This window comes from Trachemys scripta, chromosome 5 (genome assembly GCF_013100865.1).
Source record: "Trachemys scripta elegans isolate TJP31775 chromosome 5, CAS_Tse_1.0, whole genome shotgun sequence".
NCBI classification, from domain to species: domain Eukaryota; kingdom Metazoa; phylum Chordata; order Testudines; family Emydidae; genus Trachemys; species Trachemys scripta.
Genome location: NC_048302.1, coordinates 94,419,589 through 94,438,858, shown reverse-complemented (window position 1 = coordinate 94,438,858; position 19,270 = coordinate 94,419,589). Strand labels below are relative to the sequence as shown.

General features: G+C 41.4%; 1 protein-coding gene across 3 annotated transcripts in view; it reads right to left on the bottom strand.

Annotated features, from left to right (window-relative positions):
- Positions 1–19,270, bottom strand: part of ATP8A1 (ATPase phospholipid transporting 8A1) — a 210,943-nt gene that overhangs the window by 60,936 nt on the left and 130,737 nt on the right. For all 3 annotated transcript variants that reach the window (XM_034770949.1, XM_034770950.1, XM_034770948.1), the window contains one exon: positions 9,451–9,590. In XM_034770949.1, coding sequence (XP_034626840.1) covers positions 9,451–9,590 — 140 coding nt within the window. The remainder of the gene's footprint in view (positions 1–9,450; positions 9,591–19,270) is intronic.

Here is a 19,270-nt window from a genome sequence, read left to right as displayed (position 1 = left end):
CCCCCCCCCCGATTTTCCCGGACATGTCCAGCTTTTTGGGCTTTCCCCCCCGGACGGGGATTTGGAGCCCAAAAAGCCGTACATGTCCGGGAAAATCCGGACGTATGGTAACCCTAACTAAGCACTCTCAATTCCCATGGTTTAGAATTCCCCAGATAGAATTATGGGTCCTCAGCACCTCTGAAAATTGGGTCCTTTGTCTTCTTGTTAATAAATTCTGGAAACTCTATTGACAACAACTATTTAAGAAAATGTTTATATTCTGCCTTTTGTTGCTTTAACTTATTGCTTTAAATTTATTTTTATTAAACACCTTAGCATTAAATCTTGCAGTATTCGTAAAATTTTCACTTTGGTTTTGTGCTTGGTGACCTTGGTAGTACTCTATTGTTCCCTATTAGTAACTAAAAAAAACACTCTCCCTGCAAAACATACTTTTTTACACCTACATAATGTATTATTACAAAATGATTGAATGCATTTTCATCAGACTTTGAAAGAACAGCTGCTTTGGGGAACAGACCAAACATGAACAATTTATATTTAAACGTGATGTTACTGAAAATGGGGTTTAGAACTGCAATACCATCTCAACACTAACTATAGTATTGCTATTTCTTTTATTCTTTTTTCTTCCTGTGCTCTAAATCTCTATGGAAAAGGTCTATGCAATGCTACAATACAGCTTAGAAACCTAGTAATATATAACTGATTGATTTTTCTAGAAACATCTATATGCTTTCTTTTAGCCTTAGTATAATTTATTTTAAAATTAGGCTCCTGAACGATAACCACAGTTTCAACTCCACTGTGAACACTAGTGACAGGATTTGAACTCTGTATTTCTGTACACATGGTTTGAACAATTACACTAGACTTAATTTAATTATTAACATTACTTTACATAGATGACTACACTAACGGCAATGACATAATTTATACTGAATCTTGATAAAATCCCTATGATAAAATAGTTCCAATTTTGGGAATTTCAGCAAAAACAATTCATGGAAATATTTTTAGCACCAGAAGCATGCCAGCTGGTGTATCATAACATTATTTTAAAAAGGAGGGATTACTTACTAGTAATCCTGGTTTTCTGAAAATGGTTCCTCTACATATTCCCACTTGTGGGTTATAATGCCTCTGGTGTCAAGCTAACAAATTTTTCTAGTGAGCACTGATAGCTGGGGCTGCTTCTCCTTCCCCCTCACAGAGGATTCCATGTGTATAAAACCACCCTTTAGCTCCTTCCCTAACTTCAGAATGGTCTTCCTGAAATTTCAAAGCAGCGGGGAAAGAAGGCAAGGAGTGTGAGTATGCAGAGGAAACACACTCAAAGAACAACACTAACTAGTAAGTAACCCCTCTCCCCCGCTCCCCCACTCCCCCTTAGAGTGCCCTCGGCATAGTCTTTTCTGTGAAAGAGAAGCATGATCAGTACAAGCCCTTAGGAAGAAATTCTAGGTGAAAAGGACTGCAAAACTTCCACAACAGGCACAAGCACTAGATTACATTGGAAGTGACCGCAATTTCAGTTTCCCACATCAGACCTCAGTGAGGAACAATTATTTTTAAGTAAATACATATACAACTTTAAGCAACCGCTTTGAAAACTCTACAAAGAAAACAAAAGGCCTGAAATGGATGCAGTCTTCAGACTAGTTGAATAACTTTTGATATATGCAAGTGAATGAGCGCCTGGCAAGTCTTAATAAGGTTATAAAAGATACTTGGGAAAATGCATACAGGCTGCTGGTCTGTTTGACATGACAACAGAAATGACGCGAGACCAGAAATAGTGATTTTAGGACACTGACTGATCAAATATACCATATGGACTAGTTCATAGAAAACTGGCTATTTTGCCTGTATCTCAGTAAGTCCAGGCAGTAGTTATTGATGCAACAAATATTCTCTTGGGTGTATGGTGTGGCAGATCTGAGAGCTTGCAAGCATGAAAACCTCAGACTATTTTATCTATAAATGATATATTTATCTTTGCAAATTAGGAATTGTATTCCATGGAGAAGGGTTACAGAGCTTCCTGCAGGAACTAAAATCACTGGAGGGTAATTAATGCAAATCCCTGGACAGATAAACAGCACTGGAGAAGTACCATCTCCCAATGGGAAATTGCATATAATGGTTTTGACTGGGTTAAGGAGGGCCAGAAAACAAAAGCCCCAAACTGTATAAAAGCTCAGCTTGAGATGACTCAGAGGGTCACAAGATTCTGAAATAAAAAACAGACAAACTTGTGTATGGACCTACCAGGATCCCATGTGGATGATAGGTAATACCTGGTAAGCTTAGCATGTGAGTATACGGTTTACTGATTGATATGCTTTTGTCTTAAATATACTGTGCTTTGTGAAAGCTATCTGATCATTGGTAAACTATGTCATAGTACTGGAAGACTGCAGAAATGCAGGTTCTACAGTAAAGTAAGATCTGCTGGGATAATCACAGTGAATTGCAATGGAATTGCAGCCTAAATCTCCAGTATGAAGGAAGAAGAATGTGTGTTCCTGCCCTGAGAAAGGGGATGTTTAAAGGTATGAGCCTGTGTGGAGTGTCTGCAAAGAAGACATGAAAAAGTCAGAGGTGCAGCTACCCTGTGACAAATGGCACAGATGATATTCTGACATTTATCAGACTAGAGATTCCAAGAGCTTTGAGAAGCAAGACTCCAACCCCAAATCAAAAGAGATAGGTGCACCACAGGAAATACCCCTGGGGCAGCTAAAAGGGTATATCCTTCCTGTGGTACTCACAGCACAACCATAATTCACAATCCATATTCCTTTGGTGCAGCCATGAAGGCAAAGCAGTTACCTGATGTAAGCCTAGTGGTACATGGAGCAATCCTTCCATAAACTAGGATACTGCAAGGTGAGAGAGGACTTTTGCTCTGAGCATGTGAAGATGAAAGCTGAAGTCACAACCCATGCAGCCTGCACAAACACATAACATGGCTCTGAATGTTCAAAGTGTAAAAGATGGCAAGGTTAAACACAAGAGGGTTTTGTTTGGTCAAAAACTCTTGCTTTCCAATTAAAAGAAAACCCACTAGACTTCTGAGAAACACTCTCATCAAGCATGTCAGAACTCTCATCAAGCATGTCAACCTGAGACAATTCAGGAGGTAAATTCTTATTCCCAACTTTAAGACAAAATTCCAATTTGGAATCAAGTATCAGGGGGTAGCCGTGTTAGTCTGTATCTACAAAAACAACAAGGAGTCCGGTGGCACCTTGAAGGTGCCACCAGACTCCTTGTTGTTTTAGTAATTTGGAAAGTGGTGCTATCATCAGAAATAGGATGTTTGAATCAAACTTGTAAGACCTGGTTATGGCTAGGACAATGACAATATCTTTGCCATGTGTGTCTACAGGTCAGTCAGATCTTCTGATCCTATGGAATCAGAGGGGACACATAATGTAATTCCTGATTCCTGTCCAAGAAATGGGAGCTTGTTATTGGCAAAGGGTCTTATTTCACCCTGAAGCAGGACTGGTGACAATGGGTATTCTCCTTGGTAATAAAGAAGCCTGGTCTGGACATACTCCCTTTACATAATGCCAGACTGAGGCCAAAATAAGCCATTTGTGATTTTGGCAGATGGGTTTATGATTTTGAAGAAGCAGATGTGATATATCTTGATTTTTAGTTAGGCTTTTGACACAGTCCCACATTCTAATAAGTAAACAAGGGAAATGTGGTTTAGGTGAAATTACTTTGAGGTTGGTGCAAAACTGACTGAAAAAAACCCATATTTAAAGAGTTATTATCAATGGTTCAATTTCAAACTATGAGGATGTATCCAGTGGGGTTCCCCAAGGGCCTGTGCTAGGTCTGGTACTTTTCAATATTTTCACTAATGACTTGGATAATGGAATAGAGAGTGTGCTTGTAACTTATGAGGATGACACCAAGCTGGTTTGCAAGCACTTTGGAAGACAGGATCAGAATTCAAAATGACCTTGATAAATTGGAGAATTGGTCTGAAATCAACAAGATGAAATCCAACAAAGTACTACAGTTAGGATGGAAAAATCCCACGCACAAATACATAATGGGGAATAACTGGCCAGATAATACTACTGAAAAGGATTGAAGGGTTATAGTGGATCGCAAATTAAATATGAGCCAACAAAGTGATGCAGTTGCAAAAAAAGGCTAATATTCTGTGGCATTGTAATGGGGTTAGCACCCACTTCTTGCAAGTGCCCCCTCTGGATGGGTGTGTTCACAGGCTTTAAATCAATCTAGCCCAGGTATGGGGCTGTATCCCCAGGGCTTCCTCCCTGGAGACACTATCTTCCTGCGGCCCTTCCCAGGCTCAGTCCTTACTCAGTGTCTGTAGCCAGTCAGGAGCTACTTCATTGCTCTCCCGGTCTTGCTAGCAAACTCTTTGGCTCAGTTCTAACAGCCAACCAGGAGCCTCTTGCTCCCCCTGTCCCTGCCCCCACTTAGCTGTCCGTTGTGTTGCATTTCCCTCAGCCAGCCAAGTATGCAGTCCTTTCTTTTCCAGCTCAACTTCTGCTCCGTTCTGCAGCTTCTTTTATATGGCCCTCCTGGGCCCTGATTGTCTGCCTCCCCTGCAGCCACTCTAGCCTGCTTGGAGGACCTCTCCACTTCTCCTTTCCTGGGATGGGTGTGGCAGAACCCTGAGGCCTCCATCAGGGACCTTTGGCCCTAGTCCACTTCATCACATGGGTATTAACAGGAACGTCATATCTAAGACATGGGAGGTAATTGTCCCACTCTGCTCAGCACTACTGAGGTCTCAACTGAAATACTGTGGTCAGTTCTGGATGCCACACTTTGAGAAACATGTGGACAAATTGGAAAGAGTACAGAAGAAAGCAACAAAAACAATAAAAAGTATAGAAAACCTAACCTATGAGAAAAGGTTAAAAAAACTGGGCATGTTTAGTCTTGAGCACCTCTTGCTTGGAGTTTGGCCTTCTCCACAGGTCTTCCCAACATTCCCCCACTTTCAAGAGCCCTATAACTTCCTGCAGTGTCTGTGGGCATCTCCCAATCATCTGCAGTTGTCTTTCCCCTCTCCTCCCATCCCTTTAAAAAGGTTTCGTAGCCAACTAATGCTGTTACAGGTTCTAGTCAGAACTTTGTCCTTGAAACATGACCAGTTCTACCGATTTCTTCTAGAGGGATTCTCACAAAAGGAATTCCTAAGGTCTCAGCTGACTAACTCTGCAGGCTCTGGGAGAAACCATTGGTAGATATCTCCTCTCAATGGTGTTTAAATGAGACTAGGATAGTAGATGCATATTTTAGGAGTGCCAATTCAATAACTCTCAAACTATCAGGGGAGTATGTTGCCATCTATAAAAAACAGAGATAATGGTGCCAGGTTCTCAGAACCAGACTCAGTCAATGTAGATAAATCTGGGGTCCTATGCCACTTAGGCTAGACCTGTAACATCACAATTTGTGGTTCTCCTGAACCTGTGACAGATCATGACACCTTAGTGACACTGGTGTATGCAATAATACTCCTTTAGCAAATGATACTTCAGAAACAGTAAGTCATGTCAGCATTAGACACAGTTGTAATGAGCTAACCTGGAGACCTGAGTATTGTTGACACTGAGTACTAAACCATTTTGACAAGCAGTTTACCCAAGTTAATGGTACTGGATCTTGCCCCCGAACTATGTGGACCCAAGGACCCTATTGCCACTTGTGCTGGATAAAAACAACACTTCTTGCAAGAAATGCCTTATGTGCCTAACTCCAGGAGAGGGTTCATAGCTGAGAATTGCAAGCAGAAATAGGCACCTGAAGTTTGGACTTAGGCGCCTATCTCTGTAAGAGGACTGGGGCTTACAACACATTTCTGTCATCACTATTTCCCATTAACTAGCTAAGGCAGCTCCCTGCCTAGCTTGCTGTCTTTTGTAAATCAGTCTAAGACACCTATCTCACCCTATTAATTGGATAGGGAGCTTAGGCACCGTTAGGCTTTGTGAATTGCAGTGGTGTTCCTATGATTTTCCAGGCACCAAAACTTTAGGCATTGCAAACCTCACAATGGCCAAGTCTCTTTTTGAATCTAGCCCAAGTAAATGGTTCATCAATGTCAATTGTGCTAGATCCATGGTACTAGAACCAGTCAACCCAGAAGGATCTGGAGACCAATTCTAATTATCCTGGCACTGGACCACTTTAGGCAAGTGGTACGCCATCTGAGGGTGCCAAAGCCGTAACAGCAGAGTCAGATGACCCAGACTATTGTAGGAACATTAATGCCAGGTATAATGGGCACTGGGCCACCTATTAAAGTGGTTCTCCAGAATGCTGGATCCTAGGAACTGGACTCAATAGGTCTGGATGGATCTGCATGTCTATGGTGTCAGAACCTCAGCATCTTACCAGGGCAACTTGTAAGGATTCATGTATATCAGTGTTAATTAGACAGTGGCAGGATGTCGGCATGGAATTAGGTCAACTCTGGGGGACACAGGAACCTTGGCATTGAAGTGATAGTGCCAGGAAGCCAGCATTAAATTCAATCAACCCCTTGGGATGCAGGGACTTTAGTTCTGTGTCAACAGCACCAGTTTTAGGCACTCTATAGGTGAACCCAGAGGTATTTGGGGACCTGGGAGCTATCAACAATGCTGGGATGTTGGTGCTGAATTAGATCAAGCAAGAGGGATCTGGGGGCATCAGGGCAATGCCAATGGTGCCTGGACCTCAGCACCAAATCAAGTCAACCCAGAAGGATCCGGGGACCTTGATGCTGGCTGGCATTGTGCACTGAACAGCACCATACTCATCCAAATAAGACTGGGAAACGAAGGCTGCTTTAATAGGGCACAGAGTCAGGTTAGGTTAGTGGATGTTCAAAGTTAATAATCGAGTTGTACATTGTCAGACTTGGTTGACTGGGTCTGAGGAGCTTCCCCCACCAGTAGGAGTGAGTGTGGCCCTTCCACTCCTATGGGTCATACAGACAATATTTGTGCCTAACAGGTACCAATTCCATTAAATTTAACTACAAAGAAAATACAGCCCTCTCACCCCCACCCAAATAGCAGAGTTAAAATAAAGAAACCAACAAGGAAAGTTTTGAGGACAATGTATGTGACTTAAGCTCACTGCACCTTCAGTGGTTAAAAAGAAAAAAATGGTTACTTATCTCCTCAGAGGACTCCAGAGAGGACAGATTGTAGAGGTCAGAATACCAGGTCTGTCTTGGCCAGGACGGAGCTATAAGGAAGCTTCTGCCACGATCTTATTTGAATTTGATAATGACATGGGAAGCAGAGGCATTGGAGGGAACACATAGAGCAGGTCTCTGTCCCACAGAAACAGAAGAGTGGCCAATACTGACCCTTGGTTGTGACATGCTCTGGAGCAGAAACAAGGCACTTCCTGTTTGTCTGGGTCACAAATAATCCATAGCTGGAAAATCCCTATGTGAAACACCCAAGCCAGAATGGTCATGTTGAGAGATCATTCATGGTCTAAGCTGAAGGATCGATACACCAGTTCCATAACTTGACTGCCCCGCTAAAGGCTGTTGGACCTAGCATCACCTTGCTTGTTCACATAAAATACTGCTGCAGTGTTGTTGGTGAGAACTTGGACCGCCTTGCCTTGAATATGAGACTGGAACCGCTGGCATGAATGAAATATCGCTCCCAACTCCAAAATGTTTATGTGGCGCATGGCCTTGGACCGCAACTCTTGCATCTGGAGGGCACTCAGATGCGCTCCCTATCCCATGGCTGAGGCATCTGTTACCAGAGTAATGGTTGGGAGAGGAAGTGAGAAAGTAACTCCTCTACACATGTTGGACTAGCTTATTCACCAGTTCAGAGACAATAACAGGTTGTCTTGTTCAGGTCGATATACTGAGTTGAATCATGTCTGCAACGTGCTGACGTGCACTCTAGTGTGAAGGGAGACATGCTGCCATGTGACCTAGGATCCTGAGGCAATCCCTTACAGTACTCTGAGGATACTTTTTGAGGGACACGCATAGGTTTCATAAAGCCTGAGACCTGGAAAAAGGCAGGAATATCCTGGCAGATTTGAAATCCAGGATTGCCACAATGAATTCTATCCTTTAGACAGATGATAAAATTGGTCCAGTACATTGAAGAGATGCAGTGTTTGATAAATGGAGGTCTGGAGTAGCCTTGAACCAGACAATTGTCTGGTTAAAGAAATACACGCACATCCCTTTTGAGGAGGTAAACTGCTACCAATGCCATGCACTTGGTAACCCCCGCAGGCTGACAATAGGCAATAATGTGAATTGATTGTGGTTGTATCCTACTATGAACAAGAAAAGGTGGGTGAGACAGTATCTTTTACTGAACCAACTTTTGTTGGTGAAAAAGACAAGCTTTCAAGCTACACAGAGCTCTCTTACCTGAAAAGCTCGTCTCTTTCACCAACAAAAATTGGTCCAATAAAAGATATCACTTCCCCTACCTCATCTCTAATATCCTGGGACCAACATGGCTACAACACTGCAAATAGGAATGTGAAAGACATTTACTAGCAAAACACAATGGGATACATACTTGCTTCCACCTTCAGGTAAAGAAATGCCATGGAGAGTTGGAGGGGTTAATATGGTGTGTGGGGATAGCATTTTCAAAAATGCCTCGGGGAGCTGAGCATTTAGTTCCTTTATGTGCAATTAAAAAAACCCACCTTAGGAGGTCACAGGATAAACTCCCATTGCCTCTACTAGGAGCTGGATCAGGCCCCTAGACAATGTTTGACTTTCAGTGGGACTTGTGTTCTAAAGTTGATTAGCTGCTTTTGAAAATTCCATTATTAGTGAGAAATGAGCAGGCAAAACTAGCACCTAGGTTTGACTGAAATGTTATAAAGTATAAATAGATGGACACCATGTAATTAGCATATAAAAATCTAGAGGCTAGCCTAATTAATTAAAAATTGGTGTGCCAAACATATGTATCATGTTAGACAATATGTGATGGTACTAGTAGACCCCGTAAGACAAATTACAGGCAGCTGAGGAAAGATCGTACAGTGTGCTACATCACTTCAGAAAGTTACACTATGTCCTGATATTACAGAGAGAGTATAGAAAAGAAAGATAATTATTACTCATAAAAACACAATTATGTTGACCTCTGCTATAAATTAAAAACAGATGATTAAATATATCAACACAGTATTTGCTTTTGTAAATTCTTGAAAATGTACAGCTCAAGAATACTTTTTATTGTTAACCTACTTGCCATTTAGTGTATAAAGTCTTTAGAATTAAACTTTACTTCATCAGATGACGTTCTGAATTAAACTTTGAAGACTACAGTAAACACACTATACAAATAAAATTAATTGGTCTAAGTCTTACCCCAAAATGAAGATTCAAACTTCATGTATTAAATGACAAGAACATAACTAAAACCAGACATCTTCACTTACTTTTTCAACTAGTTCATAACTCTCCTCAAGCTTCAGTGCTCTGTTTTGCATAGATGTTGACGCCCGATGATAGACATCTAGCCACTCTTGATATTCGCTTTCTGATAACTCCGTAACAGCAAAACAGAGAGTTCTTAAACCTAAAATAGTAAAATAGACAGTAAGAATAGCAATCCATAATTAGAAATTACTCATTTCTGTGTAGTGCTAACAATATGTAATTAAAAAACTAAATTTACTATGAATAAATAGATAAAAGAAAAACTCACTAGTGCATGTCACAAAAGCACCTTGCTTCAAGAATACAAGACAGTATTAAGGGTTTATCTACACTGGGAATATTTGTACCAGCATAGCTACATCAATATAGTGAAATGGGAGCAAATCCCTGATGCTAACCTACTGCACCAGTGCAAACCAATCTTGAACTACTTCAGTTTATCTTATTACTTGGTAAAGTCATAGTGGTGTCACCCTATATTACACTTTATACAAATACACAGTAAAGACAGTCCTTTCCCCAAAGACCTCCTCTGTATGCTGTAGTGTTCCTTCTGATAGATCAGTAGGATGAATAGGTCCAAAAGGAATATCACTTCAGCTGAATGGTTTATATTGCTTGAATAAGACTTCTACTCAATGTACAATAATTTGCTTGCTTTACAGTTACTTCATGAACCACCTCCCTCTATTTGTTTCACACACCTGTTGTGTCGTGTCATAACAATGAGGTCTTTGGGGAAGGGACTGTCTTTACTGTGTATTTGTATAAAACCTAGCATACAAAACCTTGGTTGGCACCCCTAAGTGCTACTGCAATGCAAATAAATAATAAATAAATAAAATAATTACAATAATAATAATTGTTGATTGGTCCTACCCAGCTTCTTGGCTGGTGCCTTTTCCCTGCCTCTTCTACTGGAGGAAGAAGTTGAGAGATGTATGACATATTGTAGAGGATAGTGTCATCTTGATACTGGAACATTTACTTTGGAGAGAATGTTTTTCATCTTTGCCTCAAACCTCTCTATGAGCATCTGTTAAAAGTCTCAGTTGTGGTTGTGGACATCAGTCATGGAGGCAGTTGCTTTTACTATTGTATCATATGCATCACTGACCCACTTTGCAGAGGGACAGCTATTCCCAGCACAACCAGTGCCCTCCTTTTGTGTGTTGGGGGGTGGACGCAAGAAGAAAGTTTCCTTCAAATCAAGCCCTTTTTACTTTTGTAAGCTCATCTAGTCCTCTCTCTCTCCATGGCCATCTTCTCTAATCCCTCCCCTTGCTAGGGGTTCAGGAGGAGCTCAACTTCTACCCCCTGCAAAGGAAAAGTGGACTTTCCCTGAGATTAGTCACTCTTTAGCCTCTTGCAAATGGGTGAGAGGCTTATTCTGAGGGCAGTTTTCTTTTTTATTTCCCAACCAGGAGGAAAGGAGCTGTGCTGGGAACAGATATTTTTCTGTTCCTTACTGTGTGGGGGTTCACTGATGTTAGCAGATGTGGTAGGAGGGACAGAGAGGGCTGATGACTGAGCCTCATTTGTACAGATACTTAGCACAGAGGCTGAGCTTAGGCTGCCTCCCTGGATGGCAGCAGATGTGGATTTAATCTCTTCATCATTGTAGGATAAGTATAGAATTAAAGTTAGCTTAAATTTGGTTAAGAAAATATAAATGTGTTGTAAAGAAATGCTCTGACTGGCAAGTAGAAGGAAGGCCTTGAAAATAATGAATTATAAGGCCAAAAGGAATGAAGCAGGGAGGCTGACTGCTTCAAAGAATAACTAATGAAATAAGGGGATGTTTCTAAAAAGAAGGACTCTGACAGAGGTGACTGCAGGTGGTTTTCAATAAAACAAAAAAAAAATCTCAAAAGGAGCCAACATGGACCTTCCTGCCTCACACAGCATTGTTATTTCCTATGTGAACGCAGGTGCAATGAAAAAGCTGTTGGTCAGCAGGAAGGAGGGGAAGAAATAAGGAAGAAAGGCCTTGGGAAGAAAGGAGGTTGTACATCTTATCTGGATTAAGACTGGAAATAAGGGTGAACTGTCTCAAATTGTTTTTTACCTGAAGTCAGTAACTGTCAGTGACATCACTTGTTTGTTAAAGGGTATAAAAAGTAAACTCTTAAAGAGCTCATTAATAACGTTGACCAATATAGGTCTAAGCATCCTTGGATTTAGCCCATTTGTAAGTATTGTGGTCAAATGTTTATAAATATTTTGTTATTGTTTGGATGTAGTAAATTGCTTATTATTTTAGCTTTTTTGGCGTGTGTAGAGCAATTGTATAAGCCTTTGGATTTAATGAAGAATTTATGGTTAAATTAGTGTTTGGTGGCTCCCATATTAATAATTTCAAATAATTCCAACAATCATCTTCTACAGCCATTCTGGCCTGGATTTCTTGTACCGAGGAGTGATGGGTTGCTGGAGAAATGTGACAGATTCTTGTCCCCATCCTGACTTGTTTTCTTATTCAATATCAGCAGTAACAAGGTCTTTTTCTCCTCACTCATCAATAAGGAGCTAAAGGGAACTAAAGGAGCAGATACCAATCTACCCAAAACGTGGGAGCTTTAAAAAGTTAAAATGTATACATTTAAATTTTTAAAAATAGTTACGTTTCCTCTGGCCTTTCCTAACAGCAAAAAGGATCATATTACTCCTCTAATGTTCCCTAGCCCTCTTTTTGCCAACCCCCAAATTGTACATGCAAGCTTTAAACGTGAACTGATATTTATATCCAAAAGCTCAGTTATCCAAAGATTCAATATGTCCTCCAAGATGTAGAGCTCTCATCTTGCAGACCTTTGATAAATCCTATGAAACTTAAGAGCTTGCAGGAACAGAGCTAATATACAACTCAATCCTAAACTACAAAAGCAAAGAGTTTTGGATACGCTGCTGGCTTTCCGTAATCATGGAAGCTGCCCCAGCAAGTTTTGATGGTTAAATTCAGGGTTGAAGAATCCTAATAAACTTTAAGAGATTGACAGGGCAGCTTCCAATTATCCAAACGTTTTAAATGTTCATTGAGACATTTGGCTATTTGGGGTTGTACTTAATGATTATGAAAACATACTATGAAATATATAGGATGTACAAACATGGCTCAGTTAGTATAGTGGAGAAAACATAACTTTTGGAATTTTCTGACATACAAATGTTTGCTTTTGTACCTCTAATGTAAATCAATACTATATTTTGGCATTTTAATTTGCACCTAAATTACACTTTAGAGAGCATAATGTCATCTACTTAAATAATCAAGAAGCTTCATAAATAAAATAAACAAAGCTGTATTAAGGCTTATGAACTAACATTAATGACACTGGAAATTTTGAATCGGGACAGTAAAAATCAATATAAAGAGGCTGGGTGGGGAATGACAGCGTATACCTCTTACATGCAAGGCACACTAACTAATTTAACAATCTTCAGAATAAGAATGGTGTTTAACCTCCCTCTAGATTTCTTGGCAATTCAACAGCATCAGGAACACTAAGCTTCGATGCAAGAGTGCAGTGGCCTCTGACATTAGGTGGTATCTTGGTCTCTCCTGTTCTCTGCTGTGGCACACAATATTTAGTTTCCAGAGGACTGAAAGTTTTGGTCTAACTGATGTCTTTGGGCTTAACATAGGGGTACTTTGGAGAAATATAATGGCATGTGGTATCCAGAGGTCATACTACATGATCTGATGGCCCCTTTAGGCCCTATGGCTCTATGAACCTATGGGTACGTCTTCACTACCTGCTGTATCGGCGGGTAGCAATCGATTTATCCGGAATCGATATATCGCATCTTGTTAAGACGCGATATATCGATCCCCGAACGCGCTCACCGTTGACTCCGGAACTCCACCAGAGCGAGCGGCGGTAGCGCAGTCGACGGGGGAGCCGCGGCCGTCGATCCCATGCCGTGTGGACCCCAGGTAATTCGATCTAATATACTTCGACTTCAGCTACGCTATTTGCATAGCTGAAGTTGCGTATCTTAGATTGATCCCCCCCCAAGTGTAGACCAGCCCTATGTGTGGTCATCCTAGACTGATGTAAGAAGGGTTTGAATGAGCTCTCCCCTGACATCTAGTGATGAACTGAGGGAAAAGATCTCAGGAGCAAGCTGTATTTTCATAGACACACATTCCATAAAACCTGCCTCAGAAAAATCCTCCGTATCTTCTGGCCCAGAACAATCTCAAACCAAGATCCATTGACACAATGCAGCCAAGAGGATGTGAGTACCATCATTGCCAGGAGACACTGGAGATGAATTGGCCATGTGCTTCAGATGGAAACTGATTGCATCACCAGAGTAGCAATAAGATGGATACCTGAAGGCAAGTGAAAACGAGGCTACCTGAAAGCAACATGGCAAAGAGCTGTGGAAGCTGAGCTGAAAAACCATTGAAAGACTTGCCAGAAACAGACAGGAGTGGAGGAGTTTTGTCGCTGCACTAAATGCCAGAGGCATAATGGGAACATGATGATGATGACCTACTCTGTGGAGGTCACAGACTAGTTTTGCCAAAGTGATCAATTTTTGATATTTTGTGTTAAAATTTAGTTTAGTATTGAATGCAGAGGAAATGAAATGTTGTTTTCCTTATTGTATGCATAAAGGGCAGCAGAACTGTAATTAGCATGCCCCCATTAAGAAGGTCACCCTAACTTTAACCCTGCTCACTCAGCAGGGGTCAGTGTTGGAAAAGCCAAGTGAAAGGCAGAGGGGATGGGGAGAGTTGTTCCTATCTGGTAGTGTGGATGCTGTTTAAGGAGTCCTAGATACCATTTGGCCGCTGCTTCTCCAGTGTTTAAAGCAGAGATGATCAGACCATCCTTATTTCTGCTCAGGTCATTGCTATTGTTGAAATCACAGATGAACAAATCTAGAGGCTGAGCCTTAGACTTGATCTGGGAAAGACAATGCAGAGGTTGCAGTAGCAGTGAAATCACTAAAAGCTGAAATCACTAAGAACTGGCTAAGTGCTTGAACCTTAAAACATGACATTCCAGGAACGGCAAGCAGCAGCAGTGAGTAAAGGCGAAGGTGGCAGCAAGCAGCGGTAACAGCTGCAGCAGCCCTGAGCAGCAGCACTGGTCGACTCCTCCTCCCCCCTTTCTGGGGTAGGAAGTGAACCCATGTGAACACATCCTTGATTCTGGGACTTAGCTAACTTTGGACAACCATCTATGAATGGCATGCAGAAGAGGTGAAGGGGAGTGATGTGTTAAAGGGACATTAGTCTGTCGGACTTCCACGCCACAGGTAGGAAACTGAGGCAAAGGACACAGCTCATTGCACTGTGGGCTGGGTATTTACTTGTGGTTTGCACACTTTTGAATTGTTGTTGTGGTGTTTTCCCAAATTAATGCTGAGTTCCCTCTTCCTTTTAATAATAGTTTTCTTTTGTTATACACAGACTGCATTTGTGAGTGGGGAAAGTATTGCCTCTTAGAAGTGCCCAGGGATGGTGTTTAGTTTTTCCAGATTATTAAGTGGGGGCTCGAGCTAGTTCTGTTTTGTAATGTTAAGAGGAAACCCTAGATATTGAACCTGGGCTTTGTTACTGTCAGTACAACCTGGCAGAAGGATTACACTGAGAAATGGACTGAATTTTTCTCATAAGAAGAGTCCCATGAGATCAGTCCAGAAAGATGAATGGGAGAGAAAAAGGTGGGAAGGATTGAATAACTTGGATATTAAAATCTTTCTAAAAATCTTTTCACAATCCACCAATCGGATGATGAAGTGGAAAAACAGCAATGAATGTGTGTGTAATATCTACAGAGCTAGGATTTTCCAAGGAATTTGCTGTTCTCCAGAATCTAAACTTTAATTTTTAAAAATAAATTTACTGGTATACTGATTGGAAAGAATCTTAATGAAAAATTGAGACTCTTATTGAGTTTGCTTCTTGACAGATTGGAATAAGACCACAAAGAATTATACAGTTCTTCCATTCACCTAAATGGATATTAACACTGAAATTTATTAAATGTTTAAATGTAAATGCCAGCAATGATAACCACTTCATTTTGAACAACGCAGCAAATACGTGTAGCAAATGCCAAGGACATACTGTATTGCCACATGAATGGAAACATGAAAGAAATGGTGTAATATTATTGGCAGTATTTAAATTTGGTGCAATAATAAATACTGAATTCTTCTTTAATGCATTACAAAGTGGAGAACACTTTTTTTTTTTTTAAAGTGAATTCAGTGCTTGTGAGGTCACAGATTGACTGGTCTGGAGAAAAAGAGAGCTGAAATGTAACATGATGTGACCGTCTGCCTTCCACATCTAGGATACTGGTTTGAATCAAGGCTATCTAGGTAGTGGCTGAAAAGTGTTTATTCTCTGATAATCCACATGAAATTAATCCAGGATCTCAATCCAGTTCTTAGTGGATAACTGTCCTTCTCCAGATCACCAGCACAATTGGCAAACTCAGCAGAGAGGTTGGAGATTGAGCTGACATGAAAACTAAATTTTTGTGCCTACTCTAGACATAGTGTACTTCCGTGTCCTTGTAGGGAAGTGTGCTCTTGCACCTTTCATGTCTTTTTCTCCAGACCAGTCAATCTGTGACCTCACAAGCATTGAATTCACTTGGTTTTTTTTAAAAAGTGTTCTAAGCAACCCAGACACCGAGATCCATGCAGTCAAAGATTTACTCATCAGGAGCATTAGGCTGTTGCACTACCAGCTATCTGACAAGTTTTGTTTATTTCCATAGCCTATTTCTATTTTAGGTTTCCTTCTTAGTATGATACTCTGAGTATGATACTTTGGGCATTATATACGATTATTTAAAGCTACCCAAACACTGCTGATGCAAATCATAATGTGAAGAACAAACACATGGAATAGACCTGAGGCTAGCTTTTTTTTTCTTTTCACTTAGGTCATCACACAATGATCGAGAAAGGAAACCACCACACCAACCAAAGGGATCAATTGCTTGATGATACAAACAGGGGAAAGAGAGGAGTGGAAATCTCTAAAATAATGGACTAGAAATAGGCCTTCCTGGTGTAAGAGGTCTCAAAAGATTTGGCCAGGTCATAACTCCCTATTTACTAAAGGTAAGTGCCTCAATTTAGGATTTAAGAATGTCCTTGCCTCCAAGGGAAGGTCTAATGGATTCCGGACGATTGGAAAAAGGCAAATATAGTGCCCATATTTAAAAAAGGGAAGAAAGAGAACCTGGGGAACTACAGACCGGTCAGACTCACTTCAGTCCCTGGCAAAATCATGGAGCAGGTACTCAAGGAATCCATTTTGAAGCACTTGGAGGAGAGGAAGGTGATCAGGAACAGTCAACATGGATTCACCAAAGGTAAGTGATGCCTGATCAACGTGATTGCCTTCTATGATGAAATAACTGGCTTTGTCGATATGGGGAAAGCGGTGGATGATATATATCTTTTGATACGGTCTCCCACACTATTCTTGCCAGCAAGTTAAAAAAGTATGGATTGGATGAATGGACTAGAAGGTGGATAGAACGCTGGCTAGACTGTCAGGCTCAATGGGTAATTATCAATGGCTCGATATCTAGTTGGCAACCGGTATCAAGCGGAGTGCCCCAGGGGTCGGGGTCCTGGGGCCGGTTTTGTTCAACATCTTTATTAATGATCTGGATGATGGGATGAATCGCACCCTCAGCAAGTTCGCAGATGACACTAAGCTGCGGGGAGAGGTAGATATGCTGGAAGGTAGGGATAGGGTCCAGAGTGACCTAGACAAATTGGAGGATTGGGCCAAAAGAAATCCGATGAGGTTCAACAAGGACAAGTGGAGGTCCTGCACTTCGAAAGAAAGAATCTGATGCACTGCTACAGGCTGGGGACCGACTGGTTAAGCAGCAGTTCTGCAGAAAAGGACCTGGGGGTTACAGTGGACGAGAAGCTGGATATGAGTCAGCAGTGTGCTCTTGTTGCCAAGGTCAATGGCATATTGGGCTGCATTAGTAGGAGCACTGCCAGCAGATCAAGGGAAGTGATTATTGCCCTCTATTCGACACTGGTGAGGCCACACCTGGAGTACTGCGTCCAGTTTTGGTTCCCCCACTACAGAAGGGATGTGGACAAATTGGAAAGAGTCCAGTGGAGGGCAACAAAAATGATTAGGGGGCCGGGGCACATGACTTATGAGGAGAGGCTGAGGGAACTGGGGTTATTTAGTCTGCAGAAGAGAAGAGTGAGCCTTCAGTTACCTGAAGGGGGGTTCCAAAGAGGATTGAGCTAGGCTGTTCTCAGTGGTGGCAGATGACAGAACAAGAAGCAATGGTCTCAAGTTGCAGTGGGGGAGGTTTAGGTTGGATATTAGCAAACACTATTTCACTAGGAGGGTGATGAAGCACTGGAATGGGTTACCTAGGGAGGTGGTGGAATCTCCATCCTTAGAGGTTTTTAAGGCCCGGCTTGACAAAGCCTTGGCTGGGATGATTTAGTTGGGGTTGGTCCTGCTTTGAGCAGGGGATTGGACTAGATGACCTCCTGAGGTCTCTTCCAACCCCAATATTCTATGAGAGAGAACTTGCAAGACTGGGGCTCAAGTCCTTTTTTCTGCTGCATACTTCCTGTGTAACCCTGGGGAAAGTACTTAGCCTCTCTGAGTCTCACTTCTCTATCTGTAAAATGGGGATAATAGTACTTCCTTGCCTCACAGGGATATTGTGAGGATAAAGACATTCAAGATGGTGAGCCACTCACTTACTGTGGCAATGCGGGTCATACAAGTACCCAAGATATACAGAACTATGTTTTCCCCTCACTGGGAGGAACTGCCCAGAGAGAGGAGGGAGAAGAGCATCCCATGTGGAGAGCCCAGGTTGAGTGGTTAATACCAGCAGAAACCTGTCTGGAGTGACAGTGTCCCCCATCAGGCCAGCAACTGTACTAACCAAGTCCACCCCTACCCCACCCCGTTGGCCTAAAGTTGAAGTTGTGGAATGGGGGAAGAGCAGCCTGAAGCTATTTCCCCAATTTGGGACCAAAGCAGGGAAAAGGGGCTCTGGACTTCCTCAGGAACAAGAGGTTAATTTATATTTTCTACCATATGACCAGAAAATCCTGCAATCTGTTCTGCAAAAGGAGCTAACAGTAGATTATTTATGTTTTACTTTCAGTGTTACAGCACCCATGGGGGCAGGACTATTATAATCTCATGGATAATTATAAATATAAATAATTTAATTTGGTTCTTATTTGTTGCATGAACATTTAGTAAAATAAATCTAAAATGACTTACACATTTTGTTAAAGAATTTAGAAACAAATTTTATTAAAGTTATATAAAAATGAAAGAGACCATCTGCAGTTTGAGTTTCCTGTAATAACCTTAATTGTGTTCCTTACCCATCCATCTTTTCTTATTGCATGGATGAATTAGAATACTATGGTCCTTTATTGTATGATGCTATAACCCATGACCAACTTGCTTTCCTCTATCAGGCACAGAAAGACCTCAGAGCAGTATCTGGGAGGCACTGTGGCCCACTGGCTTAGGACGCCGGAGATCTAGCTTCTATTCCTGGCACTGCCACAGGCCTGCTGGGTGACATTCAGAAAGTCTTTTTACTTCTGTACCTCTGTTTCCCCTTCTGTAAAATGAGGGTAATGATACGTACATCCTTTGTAAAGTGCTTTTAAGATCTACTGATGAAAAGTGCTATATGAGAGCAAAATACTATTGCAAGGGTGTATACGATATCAGTATTTTCTATTGCAGAGGTTGTTTTCCTGCCTGCATTTAAAGAGTGGGGTTTTCCAGTGATTTTTAATTTTGTTTAAAGTTTCCAT